We start from the raw sequence: 17091 nt of genomic DNA, 5'->3' as shown, positions 1-17091 counted from the left end.
CAGCACAGGTAGGCTGCGATATGGGGACATCTGGCTGCAATGTGGGGACATCTGGCTGCAATGTGGGGACATGGGCAGGCTGCATTTTTGGGCACGGATAAAGTTGTTAATATTTATTTTTATAACTTAATTCTGCATAAAAAAATTGTCATGGTGTCATTTCATGAGATAATTTATGAGGGCGTGTCTAGGGGCGGGACATGGTAGGGTTGGGTGGGGCAACTGGTGGCGAGTACGCCTTGAGGCCTGGCTAGTAGCTCAGGACTTGAAATTTTGAGCCCTGCCCTTACTATAGGTGTAGAGACCATTTACATAACTTTCCGAAGCCTGGCCACAAAACACCAATAGATGACATCATCCTGGTTGGTTGCTAGGACGTTGCCAGCCATTACTGTTCACACCCCACTATCACAGCAAAGGAGCTTTCAAACCCCCACAAATGTGCGACTCACTATTTCCTCCTTGCTGAACTCGTGCTACTGTGACAGGTACATGAGAAGGTGTTTGAATTGGCTAGGAATGTCTCAGGCCTCGTACACACGACAGAGTTTCTCGGCAGAATTTGGCGAGAAACTCGGTCAGAGCCGGATTCTGCCGAGAAACTCTGTCATGTGTACACTTTCGGCCCAATGGAGCCGCCGAGGAACTCATCGAGAAAATAGAGAACATGTTCTCTATTTTCTCGTTGTTCTATGGGAGCTCTCGGCCCGCCGAGCTCCTCGGCGGCTTCAGGGCTGAACTCGCCGAGGAACTTGACGTGTTTGGCACGTCGAGTTCCTCGGCCGTGTGTACGAGGCCTTAGATATAGCAACAAAGTAGGAAAGGATGATGCAATCTCTGGGAGTTTCTCAGTTAGGCTTGGGAGGTACGTAAATGGCTTACACCTATCGTAAGGGGGGTCATTTAACTTTGGTCAAAGCTGCACAGTTTGTATTTATCTACAGGCACCAATTGCATAGGCAGTTTTTAGTAAAAAGGTGATCTCGCCCTTTAAACGCTCTCCAAGATTTTCCAAGTGTCAACAAGGAAATGCAATCCCATCAATATGGTTTTGTGCACTATGAGGTTTCCACCGTGTCCCAAGGTGGCCAAAATAAAAAAAAACAGGATCACCACAAGTCTTACATTTAGCAATATTTAATGACTATGTTGGTCAATATAGAATAGAAACATGGAAATGGAACGGACATTTTCGTTGTTAAAGCTCAACATCTATGCAAAAATAAGGTATCTTTTTGATGACCAGGATTCTATCAGCGCCTATCAACTGTGTCACTACTATTATTTTATTATAATGTGTAAAATGGACATCACTTACACAAGTTTCTTTTGTAAAGGATATAGCTCACATTTTCTTTTACAGAGGAGTACTGTAAACACAATAGAAGGTAAAATTTGCGCAATAAGTAAAGTAAACCAAATTAACTTAGAGGTTTTCTTTGGCTAGAGTAATGTTATATTTCTAATTCATTAGATCTGCAGTAACAAGTGCCACCTTTTGATTACAAGGGTAATAAAATCTTCAACATCGAAAACAAGTTAAAATTAGCAATCTTGAACAGTCAGTGCAGATTACATTAAAAACTGCATAAATATTTAGTTTCAGACCTGGAACACCCAATGTATAAAACATGGCTTGTATAAGAGCCTCATATAAAAAATGATATGATAGTGGAGGACAGAACAAGCCTTCATGGACCTTATTTTTCGTGGGAGAATAATTAAGTTACATTGGGTAAAACAGCTACAACAGGAAAATACCTCATTGTAAACATATTACGTTACATACGTTAACAGGCAGCCTGGCACATTTCATTGTAAGGCTGGGTTCACACTTGTCCGACAAACGGTCCTACATTGGGAGCCTCATGTAGCATGACGTGTGAAAATCAATGTTTCCCTATGAGAGCTGTCTTAACTGGTCCTACACAAGTCGGTCCGACTTTGAAAATGCTCCCTGTACTACTTTTGGTCCTACATTGATCCTACTTCAACCCATTGAATATCATTGAAGTCGGACCAAAGTAGTATCCTGTTCATGAAAGTAGAATGGATGTAGGACCAATGTAGAAGAGCAAAGTAGGATGAAAGTAGTGTAATAGTGTGAACCCAGCCTAAAGCTGGGAACACCCTACAGTGTTTTGTTTTTTTTGTGCTATCCAGCGGGTTGCACGGAAAAAAACTGACAGCTCTGGTCGGAGCTGCTGTACTAACCATGCAAGGTTAGTCCAGTGATCTCTCCCGCTGAGCTGTTGTGTTTTGATAGGGGGGACACCCCCCCTCCCCCCGCCAGAACACTACAAATCAGCGCCCTTTGCCATTGGCCGAGTGCTAATTGGGAGTCGGTCGGCTGCTAGTATTCCAGCATGCACGTCTGACAGAAGCCCGCCGAGCGGCAGGCTTCTGTTGGACAGACTAACATACACACATGCCAATTGTGTTTTTTTTCTTTTTTTAAATAGCCCCTTGTTCCATATTTAGGTAACATAACCAGACTATACGTTGGGTTGTGGATGGACACCTTGATAGAACTGCCTTGAACATATTTTTACAAACCTAAAACATATTTAATGCTTTAGGTATAATGGTGTTACATATCCATAAACCTTAATAGATCATCTGCAGTGAAGTCTAAAGCCCTGTACACACGCTCGGTTTTCCCACAGAGAAAACCAGAGGGGAAAGCCAAAAACCCGGCAGGAAAACTGCCATGGAGCTTTGGCCAGGAATCCCGGCCATGTGTATGCTCCATCGGCACTGCCTCGCAGCGTTTCCCATAGGAAAGTAGATCTGGCGAAAAATAAATAAAAAACCCAGGGAATCCCGATGGGAAAATAGGGAACAGCTTCTCCATTTTCCCGATGGGATTCCCGGCTGACATTTAGCCTTTGCAGTGCTGGGAGAGCCCACTGCATGGATAATTTCCTTTCTCCCAGAGTTTAGCTTTTAAGGGGCAGTTTATGCAATAATAAAAATAAAAAAATTTCTCTGTTGGCCGACAAACCTTATTTTGCATATTTAACTGCAGACTATTTTAAAAGGATACCAAAAATGAGTGAAAAAATAAAAAATTAAATAAAAAACACTGAAGAGCTTAAAAGGGGTTGCAAAGGTTTGTTTTTTATTTTCTAAATAGGTTACTTTAAGCTAGTGCATTGTTGGTTCACTTATCTTTTCCTTCAATTTCCCTTTTAAACGTTTTTTTTTTTCTTTGTCTGAATTTCTCACTTACTGTTCCTCCTCAGTAAGGTGTTCAGTAAGCTGTTCTAAATGACTTTTCACCGCTCGGATGATGGTGGAAAGCTTACTGAGGAGAAAACAGGAAGTGAGAAATTCAAACAAAGAAAAAAAACATTTTAGAAGGGAAATCGAAGGGAAAAGGTAAGTGAACCAACAATGCATTAGCTTTAAGAAACCAATTTAGAGAATAAAAGACGAACCTTTACAACCCCTTTAAGCGAATTAAAAGTCCAGCAAAGAAAAAAAAAAAAAAAAGTGTTACCCCCTACTTGTTCAATTCAGCACAATCTCTCATTCCATTCCACAAGCTCTCATTCCCCGGTTTTGGAAACAGATCGTTTGCCCTTCACTACCTGATTGGAAGAGAGAGATGGGTAAGATTATGGAAGCGGAACGCTCGTGCACTCTGGTAAAAATTAGCAGGACAAATTTAGGGATTCATGGGCTGGCAGGATGTATTATTCCACTGAGATACCCAATGCCTAAATATATAGTTGCCATTGTGCAATCCTATTCCTAGTATTCCAGAGGACCAGTATTGAGGATCATTTGAACAGCACACTTACCCGAATTTACTCTTAGTTTAGGTTTTAGGATAAGTTTGTTCTGCTGCTTTACCTCTCCTAACAGAGTCACATTGCATTTGACACATTTCAAAACGATTACTGCAAAGGTCGCATTGCTGGCTTTCTTAGAATAGTCTTTATCTTTCTTATGTTATAACGTCACTGATCATTCTTGTCTACAAGTTGAATGCTCAGATAGCCTGCGTGTTGTTTATATGTGTATTATGTGTTATTGCAGTTGCTCATAACCTACCTTACATGCATGTGACAATATTTTTTGTTTCCCTTTTTTTCACTCTGTATTGCAAAAAATTAAAAAATCTGATTATATATAAAAGAAAAAACAGAAAAAGGCATCTGTTAAAGGGCTGAGACAAAACCATTTCCCATGGACATGAGTTCTTACAATTGTAGGTTTTTATTAAAATTTACATAAAACCGTTATCCCAAAAAAGGAGAAAGCTCTAGCTGCCTAAAAGGCGTTACCTGCAGTTCAGTTTTAAATGTCTAATCAATTTTTAAAGAAGCACAGCAGCAGGGAGCACAAGTTACTAGGATCAGAGGAAACACTTTATTAAACATAGCGCACTTACAAACTATTGACCAGACAGCAGCACCGAGAGGGAGCCAGGACCATTGGGACAACTCACCGGCAGCATCTACGGCTGCTAGTGGAGCAGCTCACTGACAGGCTGTGGAGTGACATCAGATCGTGGGCATGCTTTTTCACATGTACCAATGAGGGGGATCCATCCCAGATCTTTCTTCAGGAGCTGTGGGGGATTTTTGGACCTTTATGCAAGTCCTCTCTTTTCCTATATTTCCCCTATTTTCTGTGGACCCACATACCACACTTAAGAGAGCCGAGAAAGCCAAGTACACTGAGTTTTTGTAAAATGTAGGCCAATCTAAACTCAGCCCTCTTCCCAGACTGACAAAGCTGCTGTCCAAAAACGGGTCTCTGTTGGTCCTCCATTCAAAAAGTAGACACACCCTCAGACAGGAAATGCATTACTACCCAAATCACCAAGTAAAAACAAAAATTATTAGAATTCATTTTTGTATTTTGGGCTTAATACTTCTTAATATTCAAACCTGTTCCTTGGTTGTGAATATCCATTTTGTGTCAATAAATTGTAATTTTTTTTATTTATTTTTTTACACACACTTTGCAATTGTTGGTTCAATTTTACACTGCATGTTGAACATTTTTTTTTATAGCGTGTTCAGTTATAGCTCAAGATTTACCAAGGTGTGTCCTTTAAGTGCAAACCACATATCCAAGAGTGTTAAAATACAGTACTCCTCTAATTGAATTCTAGGCATAAAAATCTTCTTTTAATTAGTTCTAAAGTTATATATTTTTTTTATCTTAACACATTCTTTTTTTTATGCATAGAAACACCCCTTCTTGCGCAGCACCCCCCCCCCCCCCCCAATATTTACCTTAACCCCCATCTGGATCCAGCGATGTTGCACCAGAGACTAATGGCTGGGTCTTGCTCTGCTCACTGGCTGAGAGAGCAGCGGGGCGCCCTTAGTTCCCACTGCAGTCAATTAAAGTCAGTGAGCCAGGGGAGCTAGGGGGCAGGGATCCGAATGGAGACACAAAGCAGCGGCTCGGCTGGGGAGCCCCCATAGCAAGCTGCTTACTGTGGGGGCAGGAGGGAGGGGCCAGGAGTGCCAGCGAGGAATCCAAGAAGAGGAGGATCTGGGCTGCTCTGTGCAAAACCATGGCACAGAGAAGGGAAGTAGAACTTTTTTTTTTAAATAGCAAAGAAGGACTTAAGCATTAGGTAACCTGGCCAATACTAAACGCAATACTAGACAACTGGTCACAAGATCTCCGCTTAAAGTGATTATAATGGCTTGTTTTTTTTCTCCTATCAAAACAAGCAGCATGTCATACTTGCCTGCTCTGCGCAGGGGTTTTGCACAAAGCAGTCCAGGAACACCTCTTCTCAGGTCCCTGGCTGGAGCTTCTGGCCCCTTCCTCCTTTTGATTGCCCCCACAACCAACAGCTTGCTATGGGGGGACCCAAGCTGGGGGTATCCATGCCGATAGGGAGCTTCAGTTCGGCCCCTCCCCCCTCTCTGATTGGCTGAGTTTGATTGAGACACAGCAGCGGGTGCTAGGGAGAGTCCTAGATGGCCGTTTCACTCGTGGACATTGCTGGATAGAGATGGGGCTCAGGTAAGCATGGGGGGGGGGGGGGGGGCTGCTGCACACAGGCTTTTTATCAATGTATAGAATGCATCAAGATAAAAACTGACTTTACAATCACTTTAAGGGACTTTGAAATACTTATGTTCAAAGCACAGCCTGTTAAATTTTCAGGCAGAGTTAATGAGCATTTTCTCCTTGCACAATAACCATGTGACCCAAGCCTCTGCATTTGGCACATGATGTGTTACCAGATGGGAGAGTTCCTAGGATTCAAATTAGAAAATAGTATTTGACCCCACTATTTACTGTTCTGAAAATGGGGGTTTATTATATGCCAACAGGCCATCCTGTAGATCAAGCTGAAAATCCAGGTTAGATGCAAAATCATAGGCCAACTGTTCTGTGAGAACAAGGATTTCCCTATCACTTGCTGGTTCTGTTCTTTGTACAAAGTGATGGCCGTGGCAAAACCACAGCAAGTCCTGGAAAAAAGGGGTCCATTTTCCATAGTAAACAGATAGTGGTATGCTAATTTTTATACAAGGCTCATCCATTTTTGAGTAACATGAAAGTCTTCTAGTCTTTAGTTGCAATGACCATTTTAGAGATATTTATTTTCTCACATTTGTCCATGATAATGGGGTGCTAATAATATTAGGCAAAAAAATATCGTGCTCAGGAGGTTGTATCCTCTAAATCATTAGATATCAGACTCTACTTAAGGGCATCAAGCTATAATACCAACTGCACACAAGTCATAGCAACATGTTCTACCGAAGAAGGCTTTTTCACTTTCAGGAGCTTCATTATGTAACTTAACAATATTTTAAATCGAGAATGAAAAGCAATGATCAGTAACACATCCTCGTCAAAGCAGCAAAAAGCACCAGATTTGAATAGAGATCACCATACAGCTTTTTTTCCCCATTTTTAGTCAAATCCATTCCGAGTTTATCTACATAACACAGGATTACTATACAAGACTTTTAATGATAACATCTTCCCCTTCAGGTCTCCGTTCAACGAAGGAAGTGCTTCAGCCAAAGAACGTTTTATTTAACACTTAGAAAGATGAACAATGTCTGCTGAGCTGAAGCAAATGTACATTTTGCAAATGGCATTTCCAAAATGGCTGTCACAATCTACAGTCCCCACCAGCTGATGTGTTGCTCCTCATCTTTTGCAAGGTCCCATTTGGCTTTAGATTTCTTTTCATCTAGAGATGGAGCAATTTTAGAAAGAACAGTTTTGCCAGATTTAATCCAGGCCACTATATAAATTCCTCTGCGTCAAGATCTGGGACAGGTTTTTGTGGAACTTGGTTGAAATATTCTGATTTAAAAATAAAAATAATATGCCTGAAAGACATTAAGACATTCTATTCCTGCCATTTTCATATAAACGTGTCTGTAATCAGATTTAAGATCTGTTGTATTGGCTTTGTAGAAGTCCAAAAAAGTCAAAGGTGTTATTTTAATGACAAATGGGAGTCCAGCAGAGCCTTTATAGCCCTTATAGATTCCAGCAATAAAACACCCCCTACACCCACCTCCGAAACTCCCCTCCTCTTCCTGCGTCAACTCCTGTTATGTATACACACACACCGAACATAATGCAACTAGGATTTTTAATATTTTTGTCATAATATTAGGTCAACTCTTGCTTTGCTAAAGAAAGGAAAAGCAATAGGTTCACTCAACTGGCACCCTCTCCATCTGAACATATATTTCTATCACTCCCCCAACTGCAGCAGAGAAGCTGCAAGTTGCAGCACTGGGTGCCTGGTCAAAACTCACCAGTACTGATTAATAAGAGGAAGGGTAGCAAATCACATCCCCCCCATCCATACTTTTATGTACCAGGTATTTTCAGTTTCTTACCTCTCACCATCACAAGGGAGTGGAGAGCAAAGATGGCGCAGCCCAGCATCTAGGTGAACCTGTGGTTTTGCGCTACATGAGCAAAGCACAGGTTTTCTTTAAAACTACAGAATGGACTTTGCTTGCATTGATGCTTAAAGTAACCATTTTAAAAGGTGCAAAGTTTGCTTGTTGCCATTTTTGTACATTTAGTTCATAAAAAGTAGGCAGCCCTGAAGAAGTAGGCTGTGAAATAAAATGGCCAGTCATTTGTAAGCAAGTAGTAACCTGCACACCAGGAACTAGGAAATCCAAAATCTTTTACTCAATTACTGGAATATACCCATCTACCTAGGTACTCAAGGTCAACCTGCCACAAGCCTGGGCAATTCAGACTGGGAATAGGATTTATAAATGCTTAATGGCCCATACACACGATCCGAATATCGTACGATAATCGGATAGTTAGTACAGGGCTTCTGTGAGCCGATCATGACAGTTCATCAGATATTATTTTATCGGACATGCACAAAAATATTCCTTGTACGATACCAGATCGTACGTTTTTCGTTTAGTCAGTACAATTGTCATCCAAATACACAACACATGACATCACTTCCAATTTGTTTTATCTGTCATACGAGAATTTGTGACTTTAGTAACCTATTGAGTTTCTGCTTGCGCCTAGTAAAACGAAAAAGGTCGGACGATCTGTCGTCCGATTTTCTGATTGTGTGTACGTGGCATTAGTGTATCAATAAGATATCTCTGTGTGGATTCAAAGTTTGGCTATGTCCTATCCCAAAGGATTATATTGGCCCTTTAATGCGATCAGTAGTCTCATTGATCAATTTGAAGTCTTAGACGGCTGGAGGGACAAGGCCCATCTTCACAGAAAGTCAAGATTTTGATAGAATGTAAACGGTTAATCTCTCTAGATCTACTGTTTTGACTAAAAGGTAACCTTGGCTTAAATCTGAACTAAACCAACCTATTTAACTGTTTCTCAAAACCGTTAGTAATCATTTATGGCATGCCTTGAATATATCACATTTGCTTGTGTTCCAACAAATCTGTCAAACCATGAAATAGCTGGTGTCATAACTGATCACATGTGCAGCACCATGGCAACTGCAGTTAAAACAGAGGCAAAATTAAAGATGGCAGGTTCCAGTGCTGTAAAGGAGCGTTTAGTTTTGCTTTCAGCTCTATTTTATCGTAGGCTCAGTAAGGAGTCTCAGGTTTGTGCTGGCTTACCTTATTCACCTCTCAAAATTTATAAGCCAGGTATTGGCAGAATACAATTTGCTTTTCAATTTACAAATGACTGGAGAGGTAGTCGTTGCCTACAACTGCCACACATCAAATCAACAAAATGTAGATTGCAAGAACCCTAAAAGTAGCGTGGTATTAAAACTGGCAAAACTGCAAACAGCACAGAAAGAAAAGAAAAAATGACAAGACTGTATTAACAAACAAATGTAAAAATAAGGAGCAGATCCTTTAACAGTGTTATAAAAAATAAGGACATACTGTTTTACCTCTCTTTCACTATCAGAAAGGCCGCAACAAGTTGCAAGGAAAGGAGTTGCTGGCCTATCGGGCAATGAAAGGTTCTTCATGGAGAAGTTTTAATAATCCTGGGACTGATATCCCTGTGATCCAGCCTCATAAGCATCCATAGGAGGCTGTTGATAGCCAGCAGAAGGGTCTAGATCCTCATTGCTGGCATAAGGGGGATAAGGAGGCCCTTGATCTTGACTTGGGTCCATGTAGTCCTGAGAGAACAATGCCGAATCTGAGCCCAGAGTGTAGCGTCGGTAGGCCAGCACAGCTTGTCCCACCTTGGATCAATGACGAAGGAAACGTAAAGGGTTATGGGGTTAAAGAAAGGGAATATCGTAAGGTTTGGCCCAATAAAAAAAAAAAAAAAAAAAAAAGAAGAGGGGAAAAAAAAAAAAAAAAAAAAAGAAAAGGAAGAGGGAAAGATGGAAGGGACATAAAAGAAGGGGGGAGGGGGAGAAAAAAAGACAGACACCCATCACCATGGTTAGTAAGTGTTAAAAGCAGCAGTTTTTAGGATCCTATACTTTTACTGACTAAACCCCATTGCATTTGACACCACAAAAAACTTTAGCTATCAATTTCTAATGTAAAGCTCAAGATTTACACAGAATAACTTGAAAAAATCAGGCTACATAAACACTAAAATATTAAATAATAATAAAAAAAAAATAAAAAAATTATATATATATATATATATATATATATATATATATATATATATATATATATATATATATATATATATATATATATATATATATATTTTTAACTGTACTAGTGTGCAGCAGTAAGGTCTAAAATGCCCAGTACTGGCAGCATGCTGAAGATCAGGGCTGCTACTCAACCGAGTGCAGCAGTCCAAGTCTCTAGCAGCCCTCTTGATTTCAATGTTGTGCAGGTTGCATGTCGGACCATTGGAAACGCAGTCCACGCTATCCTGCGTTGGGCAACAGCCTGGATCTATAGCATGCTGCCAGCATTGGACATTTTATCCTCCACTGCAGCACAATATTACAAGGAAAAAAAAAATATGCATATTTATTTCCGTTTTTGCAGCCTGACTGTATTGCAATATTTAAAAAAAAAAAAAACCCACACAAGACTTTAATACCTCAAATCACATCTTAGCAGTTTAACAGAGCATTAAAAAGGCCCACAAATGAGAAATCAGACCCTTTTATTCAATGGTTCAGTTTAAATCAATGTAATGTTCTCCTATATCCCTGCATGTTGTAGTTTGGGTGTGCATAACATAGGGTGCATTAATAGTCCTTCAAAAAACATCTCCTTATTGCACTTAAACTACTTTGAAAGCCATGGGTCTTTTTACCTGCTGTTTTTCTGCAGAGATGTAAATGAGCCCTAAAACTTAATTTCTGTAAAGTAAAGCCAGTCCTTAAATTACACCAGTATTATACAGGTTAGTAAAGTTGAAAAACGAAAATCAAAACAAAATAGAAATATCTAAAGATTTTCAAATAGTTGTTTTACTATTAACATTTTTATTACAGTGTACTGACTTTTGGGTATAAACTTGCACAAGTATAAATAAGCAATTCAAAAAACAGTCATACCAGTAAATGATAAAACTGAAATGCTATTAGTAGGACAGATTAGTAAACGATACTCTGCAAAGAACACACCTATCCATGTCATATTAGTGACCTTTAAAGGCTTTGGCAAGCAGCAGACAGAGTTTGACAATAGGATCAGACTACATAGAAAGGCACATTAAGTTTGGTAGTTTGGCAACAAAGAAACTGGCACTACAAGGAAAAGGCTTGTTTACACATGCGATTCAGGCAGCTCTCTTCCTTAAAAAGGTAATCTAAAAGCCCCCAAAATATTATGCATGTAAACAAAGGTCTATTACTAGCAATAACAAAATTATCTGGTCATTTTCAGAAAAACTCAAACCACAACTTTTTATTTTCTGGATAGTGGGGAGAGGGCAGGAAAGTGTCTTTTTTTGGGTTTGGGAGACCAGTGAGGAAGTGAAGAGATCCTTCTCAGTTCCTGTCCCTATGAACAGTGTCAACAGGACAAGAAAGAGGAAATCTCTCCAATAGGAACAAAAATGTCAGGAAATTGTAACACCCGACCTACTTAATCTCCCCCCCTCCCCAAAAAAAAATTGTCTAGAATTTAGCTTGATTAAGAACCTGATATGAGAAATTACTTTGAAAATACTAATTTCCTGACAGCCATGCTGATCCCTCCGACATCATTACACTTCACATTACTGACCTGAACAAGTATGCAGATCAGCTCCGTTAAAGTTACTCATGTGCGTGTTTACTCCTAGGTGGACTGCTGGGGTGTTCCTGTTTTTTTCTAAGCCGTTGAAATGGAACTAAAACAAGTTGTCACTGCCATTACAGTAGCCAATTAAAAATAAATGGCCCAAACTAAACAGTAGTCACAGCATTACATTATTGTATTGTTTGCATTAATGCATTTATTAAAGTCTGTCTTTGGTTCCAGAATAAAGGGGAGAATAGAATAGGGGAGGTCGGATATTGAACTCCTTCAGATTAATAAGAGGACATGCCAAGGAGGTTTACCAGTATTCTTCAAGAAGTGGGAAATCAGTTAGATATAGATTATGCCTGCTTTGGAATACAGCTTTTTAAACATTATGAAAGAAAACCTGTGCTGAGACAAATATGTATAGTGCCAATGCTGGCCTCCATGAGAATGTTCGTTGACTTGCTCTGTCGGGATTTAGCACTTTCTAAGTCACAGATTTTAAATAGACTCATGGAAGAAGGAAAGTTTGGAGTCAAATTAGAGCCAACAATCTGCATATTTGTTCCAGGACGTCAAGCAATGAGGTTTATTTGAAACATAGGAATGGCACTAGTAACATCATTAAGACATCATTTAAAAAGTATAGTGCAATCAGCACATTGTGCTGTAGGCCAGAGCAGCACATGCTCTAAAAAAAGGAGCAAATGCAAAATGCATACAATTAGTTAAAGTAGAACTAAAAAGGCAAACAAGTTGTTTTTTCCCCCAATTTGAAAAGAATAAAAGGGAGAATTAGGACCAGTTTTTTGTTTTTGCCATCTGTGTCCCACGGGGGAGGTTGATCCCCCTTCACTTTTTGTCCCATACCCAAAAAAGTAGGAAGCGTGATGAAATCCTTTGTTGTCACCAGGGCAACCAAAACAAGTGTACCCATCGTAAGAGTTACCATCTAATCCTGTTCTTGTGATCCTCAAAATTTGGGATTTTCTTTCATCATCACTCTCAGTGATAATAGGAAACAGGACCAATAGGAAGGGTAAATAGCCCTAAAGGGGACACAGACGAGAAAAAAAACCTGAAGAGTGTGCTAATCTCTCTCTCTAATCCACCCAAAAAAAAAAAAAAAAAAAAGGATTAGGACCTGTCAGTTTCTCAGGTGGACCCGATCAGACACTCTATGGAGTGGCGGATGTCAACGGACATGTGTCTATTGACACCTGCCAACATCCGATCCTATCTACTGAAAACAGAGGGATGGGGGACATGCAATAGACGATAGCAGGCCGTGTCCACATCAGTGGCGCAGACACAGACCCGTCATCCACTGAGCAGGCAGGTCCACCCATCTGAAAGGGGCCCAAGGTATTCGAGGTGTGTCTAAAAATGTTGGTGAATGGTCCGATATCTCAATGGCAACATGGGCCAGGTGCACGTGCATACACATGGCTATTCACGGACACGTCAAGAAGCACCACGGTACATGTGACCGCCAGGGTAAACCCGCTACGGGCAGTCGAACGTAGTCAGTGCAGACAATTTTCTGCTACAAATTGGGGAAAACGGCAACAGAGACGCATTAAACGCTGCACAGGACTGGATAGTGAATGTTGCTGCACAATAACGCACCTGCGCACTGTGCGACCTTTGCACGCCAATTCTTGGCTTAGCACGGCATACCTAGTTTCGATCATCCACCGTACTCCCCTGATCTAGTGTCAGGACGTCTTTTTCCCTGCATGAAGCAGCATTAAAAAAAAAAAAAAAAAAAAAAAAAAGTGCACGTTTTGCAGATGTGGCGGCAATTCAAGAATGTTGCTAAAGAGGCCTTTGCTGACAATTCCCAGAAGCTTTATGAACATTGCCAAAAGGATGGCGATAATTTTGAAACCCAATAAAGAAAGTGTTTGCATCTTCGGTTTTGTTTTCCGATACCATTCACCAAACTTTTTAGGCACATCTCGTACATCAAAAAAATCCAAAATATGCTGAATGTGCTCACTAAAAATCCCACAAGTTTTCTTGTCTTTAGCACCTACATGTGTGAACAAACCTTAAGGCACCAAGCACAATGATGTTGACACAAATGACCCCAACTGTCTGAAAATACTGAATTACATTTGGACGGAGCAGTTTAAGGCACAATGAGCTTTAGTAGGTTAATGAAATGTTAAGGAAAGGGCTGGGGGTTAGGAGGGAAAAGTCTGCTGTATTCTTCCTGGAATGTAATTTCCTTCAGTTGCTGGAGCCTCAACACTGCTAGGATGGCCTGTAGAAGGGATAAAGTTATCATAATGTGAGATTCCTCTGTTTACCACACTCTCACACAACAGGGTCCCAACACTAAGTGGGAAATATGAACCAATGATCAGTCTAAGCACAGAAAGTTATACTTCTGTTGGATCACATTAACTATGACACTCTACAGTAAAATAGTGAAAGAACCATGCTAAATTGTCATCTCTTACAGTGCAGTCTCTCCAATAAATGTTTAGCTTATGCAAATAAATGCATAAAATAAATTGAGCCTTCTAGGGTACATCTAGTGGATATGTATAGAGCAAGCAGGATGACAATGGTTTTCTTTGATGGACATCAGTCCCAAAGCTCTGAAAAAACGGGACAGAAATACTGTAGCTGCCCTTTCCAACTTGCTTTTGGAGAATGCTCGTTTCTGGGCTGTAATTTTTCCTCTACTGAGCAAGTAATTGACCTAGAGCAAAAAGCTACACATGCAAGTTCAGAGAACAATAGTTTGAGTTTTCTTCTGCTTCACTCAGTTGTGTTGCGAGAGGTTGCACATGATGGGTGTCAGTTGTTTCAACCATTTAGCGTGGGGTTTGGTCATAAGCAATGTGGTTTGTAGGAATGTACCCAGCATAAATTAATGATTAGGGGCCATGTAGTCGTTTATAAACTGCAGCCTATGGAGTCTTTCAGTGTGTCCTCTGCATAGCACTACAGAGAATATTCTATGATAGGAGAGCTCAGTCATGTAAATCAGGCTCTCCTTGCGCCCATTTTTTCACGTTGACAATAATGGCTGAAGTCTTGACTACATCTTGAAGAGACAGTCCATTCACATTTGTGCGAAATAAAAATTGTGTGATTTTCATTGCAACTTTGAGTTATGCGATTATTTTGTTTGAGCTCTACAAAAGGTCGTTTGACATGTGCAGGGTGGAAACATTTGTTTAAGTTAATTTGTTTTTATTTTCTAATGAATTTAGGTCGCAAATTGATCGACCGATTTGAATTCTGTGTGAAGAATAACTGGCTGTTAAGGAGCGGGCTTGGCAAAGCCACCTGCTGCTTAACAACCGATGACCCCATCAGCTGTCAGCAGATTTCCCCACTGCCAGCTGAATGTAAACAAAAGAACACTGGCCAAAAAAAAAAAACCTCAAAACACCACCACCACACAGAATGGGGTCCCCGCCTCATCCATACCAGGACCTTCGGGTCTGGCATAGATTTTAAAGGTGAACTCCACCCCAAAATTAAAAATAAATAAAAAACAGCATAGGGTCCCTTCCCAAAATCCATACCAGACCCTTATCCGAGCATGTAGCCCCAGAAAAGGGGGGTGTTGTGAATAAGCAAGAGCCCCCAATTTTAAAGCTCGACATGTTAGGTATCCATTTACTCGGCATAACATCATTGGCATTGTACAGAAAAAAAAATTGTGCCAACTTTAGTGTTATTTTTTTAATTTCTGAAAGCGTTTCTCTCCCCCCCCCCAAAGAAATTGCATTTGAAAAATTGCTGCGCAAATACTGTGCGACATAAAAATTGAAACAACCACAATTTTCGCTAGGGTCTCTGCTAAAAAAAAAAAAAAAAAAACACAAACACAACAACACTATAGTATGTTTGGGGGTTCTGGGTAATTTAACAAAAAAAAATGTGAATTTTACATGTCAGAGAAAAGTGCCAGAATCGGCTTGGGCTGCAAGTGGTTGAATAAAGAACTTGTCAAAAACTGCATACGGTCATTGTTTATACTTTTTTGGGTGAATGAGTAGGGTACTATGTACCCTCTGCTCATTTATGTACTGCGAGGGAAAAAAAGTATTTAATCCCCTGCTAATTTTGTACGTTTGCCCACTGACAAAGAAATGATCAGTCTAATTTTTATGGTAAGTTTATTTTAACAGTGAAAGACAATATAACAACAATATCCAGAAAAAAAACACATTTCAAAAAAGTTATAAATTGGCACAGTTTAATGAGTGAAATAAGTATTTGACCCCTTCGCAAAATGGTACCGATTGGCAAGCAGAGGTTTGCCAATCGGAAAGGTGAGACGTATCTTTTAGTTGGCCACCAGGTTTGCACACATCTCAGGAGGGAAATACTAGTGTATGCGAGAAATTAGGAGTGATGGAAATAGCCACTATAACAGTATTAAAGTGCAATGTGCCACATTGTTAAAATATATCTTTAATATATAATAAATATCTTCAAGTGAATGTGGAATATATAGAAAAACTGTGAATCAATTAAAGTCCTTTTACACAAACTTCTTCAGTGCATGTTTTCTTTAATGTAAAGAGTAAGTACCCGTCACCAACTGTAAATCATACACCCAAAGTGCTCCATAAGTTTACTCTGCGTACCAGATGGATGTGACCACTTTACTTAAAAAGAAGAAGGTCAAACAGCGCTTTTAGCAAAGTAAAAAACTTGCTCAATACTGGAGACTTTGGTTTGCGGAGGAGGGACTCATATCAAGAACATGAGTGAGGTATAGGAAAGGGGGAACCAATAGTGTAATCCCATTTATTAAAAACATCCATAAAATACAAAAGCAAAATGCCCGCTTTCGTGTATATGTGCCTTAGCCCAGCACTGAGGCTGCTCACGTGTCGGCTGAATCAATGGCGCCTCTTGGCTCACGCTGGCTATTCGGCGTGCGTTCCACCATCTAGCACGATCAACCGAAGACCCAGATGTAATGTGACCTTTGTCCATCCTTGCATGGTGCACAGGGCAGGGAGTAGTATGAATCTCCCAGTCACACGGTGTGTCCGGACTCCGAGTACAGGCCACAACGACACATAGACAGGGATCGGTGTACATGAAGCTCACTTTGAGCTGATGTCAAAGAGCTTGATTTTGGTCTTATGTGACCACAACACTTTCTCCCAGTTGTCCTCTGAATCATCCAGATGTTAATTAGCAGACTTCGACAGGCCAGTACATGTGCTTTCTTGAGCAAGGGGACCTTGCAGGCGCTTACAAGATGTGAGTCCTTCACAGCGTAGTGCGTTAGCATTTGGTTTCTTGGCGACTATGGTCCCAGCTGCATTGAAATCATGGACAAGGTTCTCCCGAGTAGTACTGGGCTGATACCTCACCATTTTTATGATCTCTGAAACTCCACAAGGAGAGATTTTGCATTGAACCCCAGACTGAGGGAGATTGACAGTAATTTGTTGTTTCT

The 17091-nt window shown here is 40.4% G+C and overlaps 1 protein-coding gene across 4 annotated transcripts in view; it reads right to left on the bottom strand.

The window, feature by feature from the left end:
- Window positions 1-9276: 9276 nt before the first annotated feature.
- SYNGR1 (synaptogyrin 1) overlaps window positions 9277-17091 on the bottom strand; it is a 51802-nt gene continuing 43987 nt past the window's right edge. For 2 of the 4 annotated variants that reach the window (XM_040359498.1, XM_040359497.1), the window contains exon 4: window positions 9277-9676. In XM_040359498.1, coding sequence (XP_040215432.1) covers window positions 9464-9676 — 213 coding nt within the window. In that variant the 3' untranslated portion in view covers window positions 9277-9463. Of the gene's footprint in view, window positions 9677-13404; window positions 13915-17091 lie in introns of those variants that run through there. The other 2 variants (XM_040359501.1, XM_040359499.1) reach the window with 1 other exon arrangement.

Source organism: Rana temporaria, chromosome 7, assembly GCF_905171775.1.
Source record: "Rana temporaria chromosome 7, aRanTem1.1, whole genome shotgun sequence".
NCBI lineage: Eukaryota > Metazoa > Chordata > Amphibia > Anura > Ranidae > Rana > Rana temporaria.
Note: the sequence above shows the minus strand (reverse complement) of the source record. Positions and strands in the feature narration are given on the sequence as shown.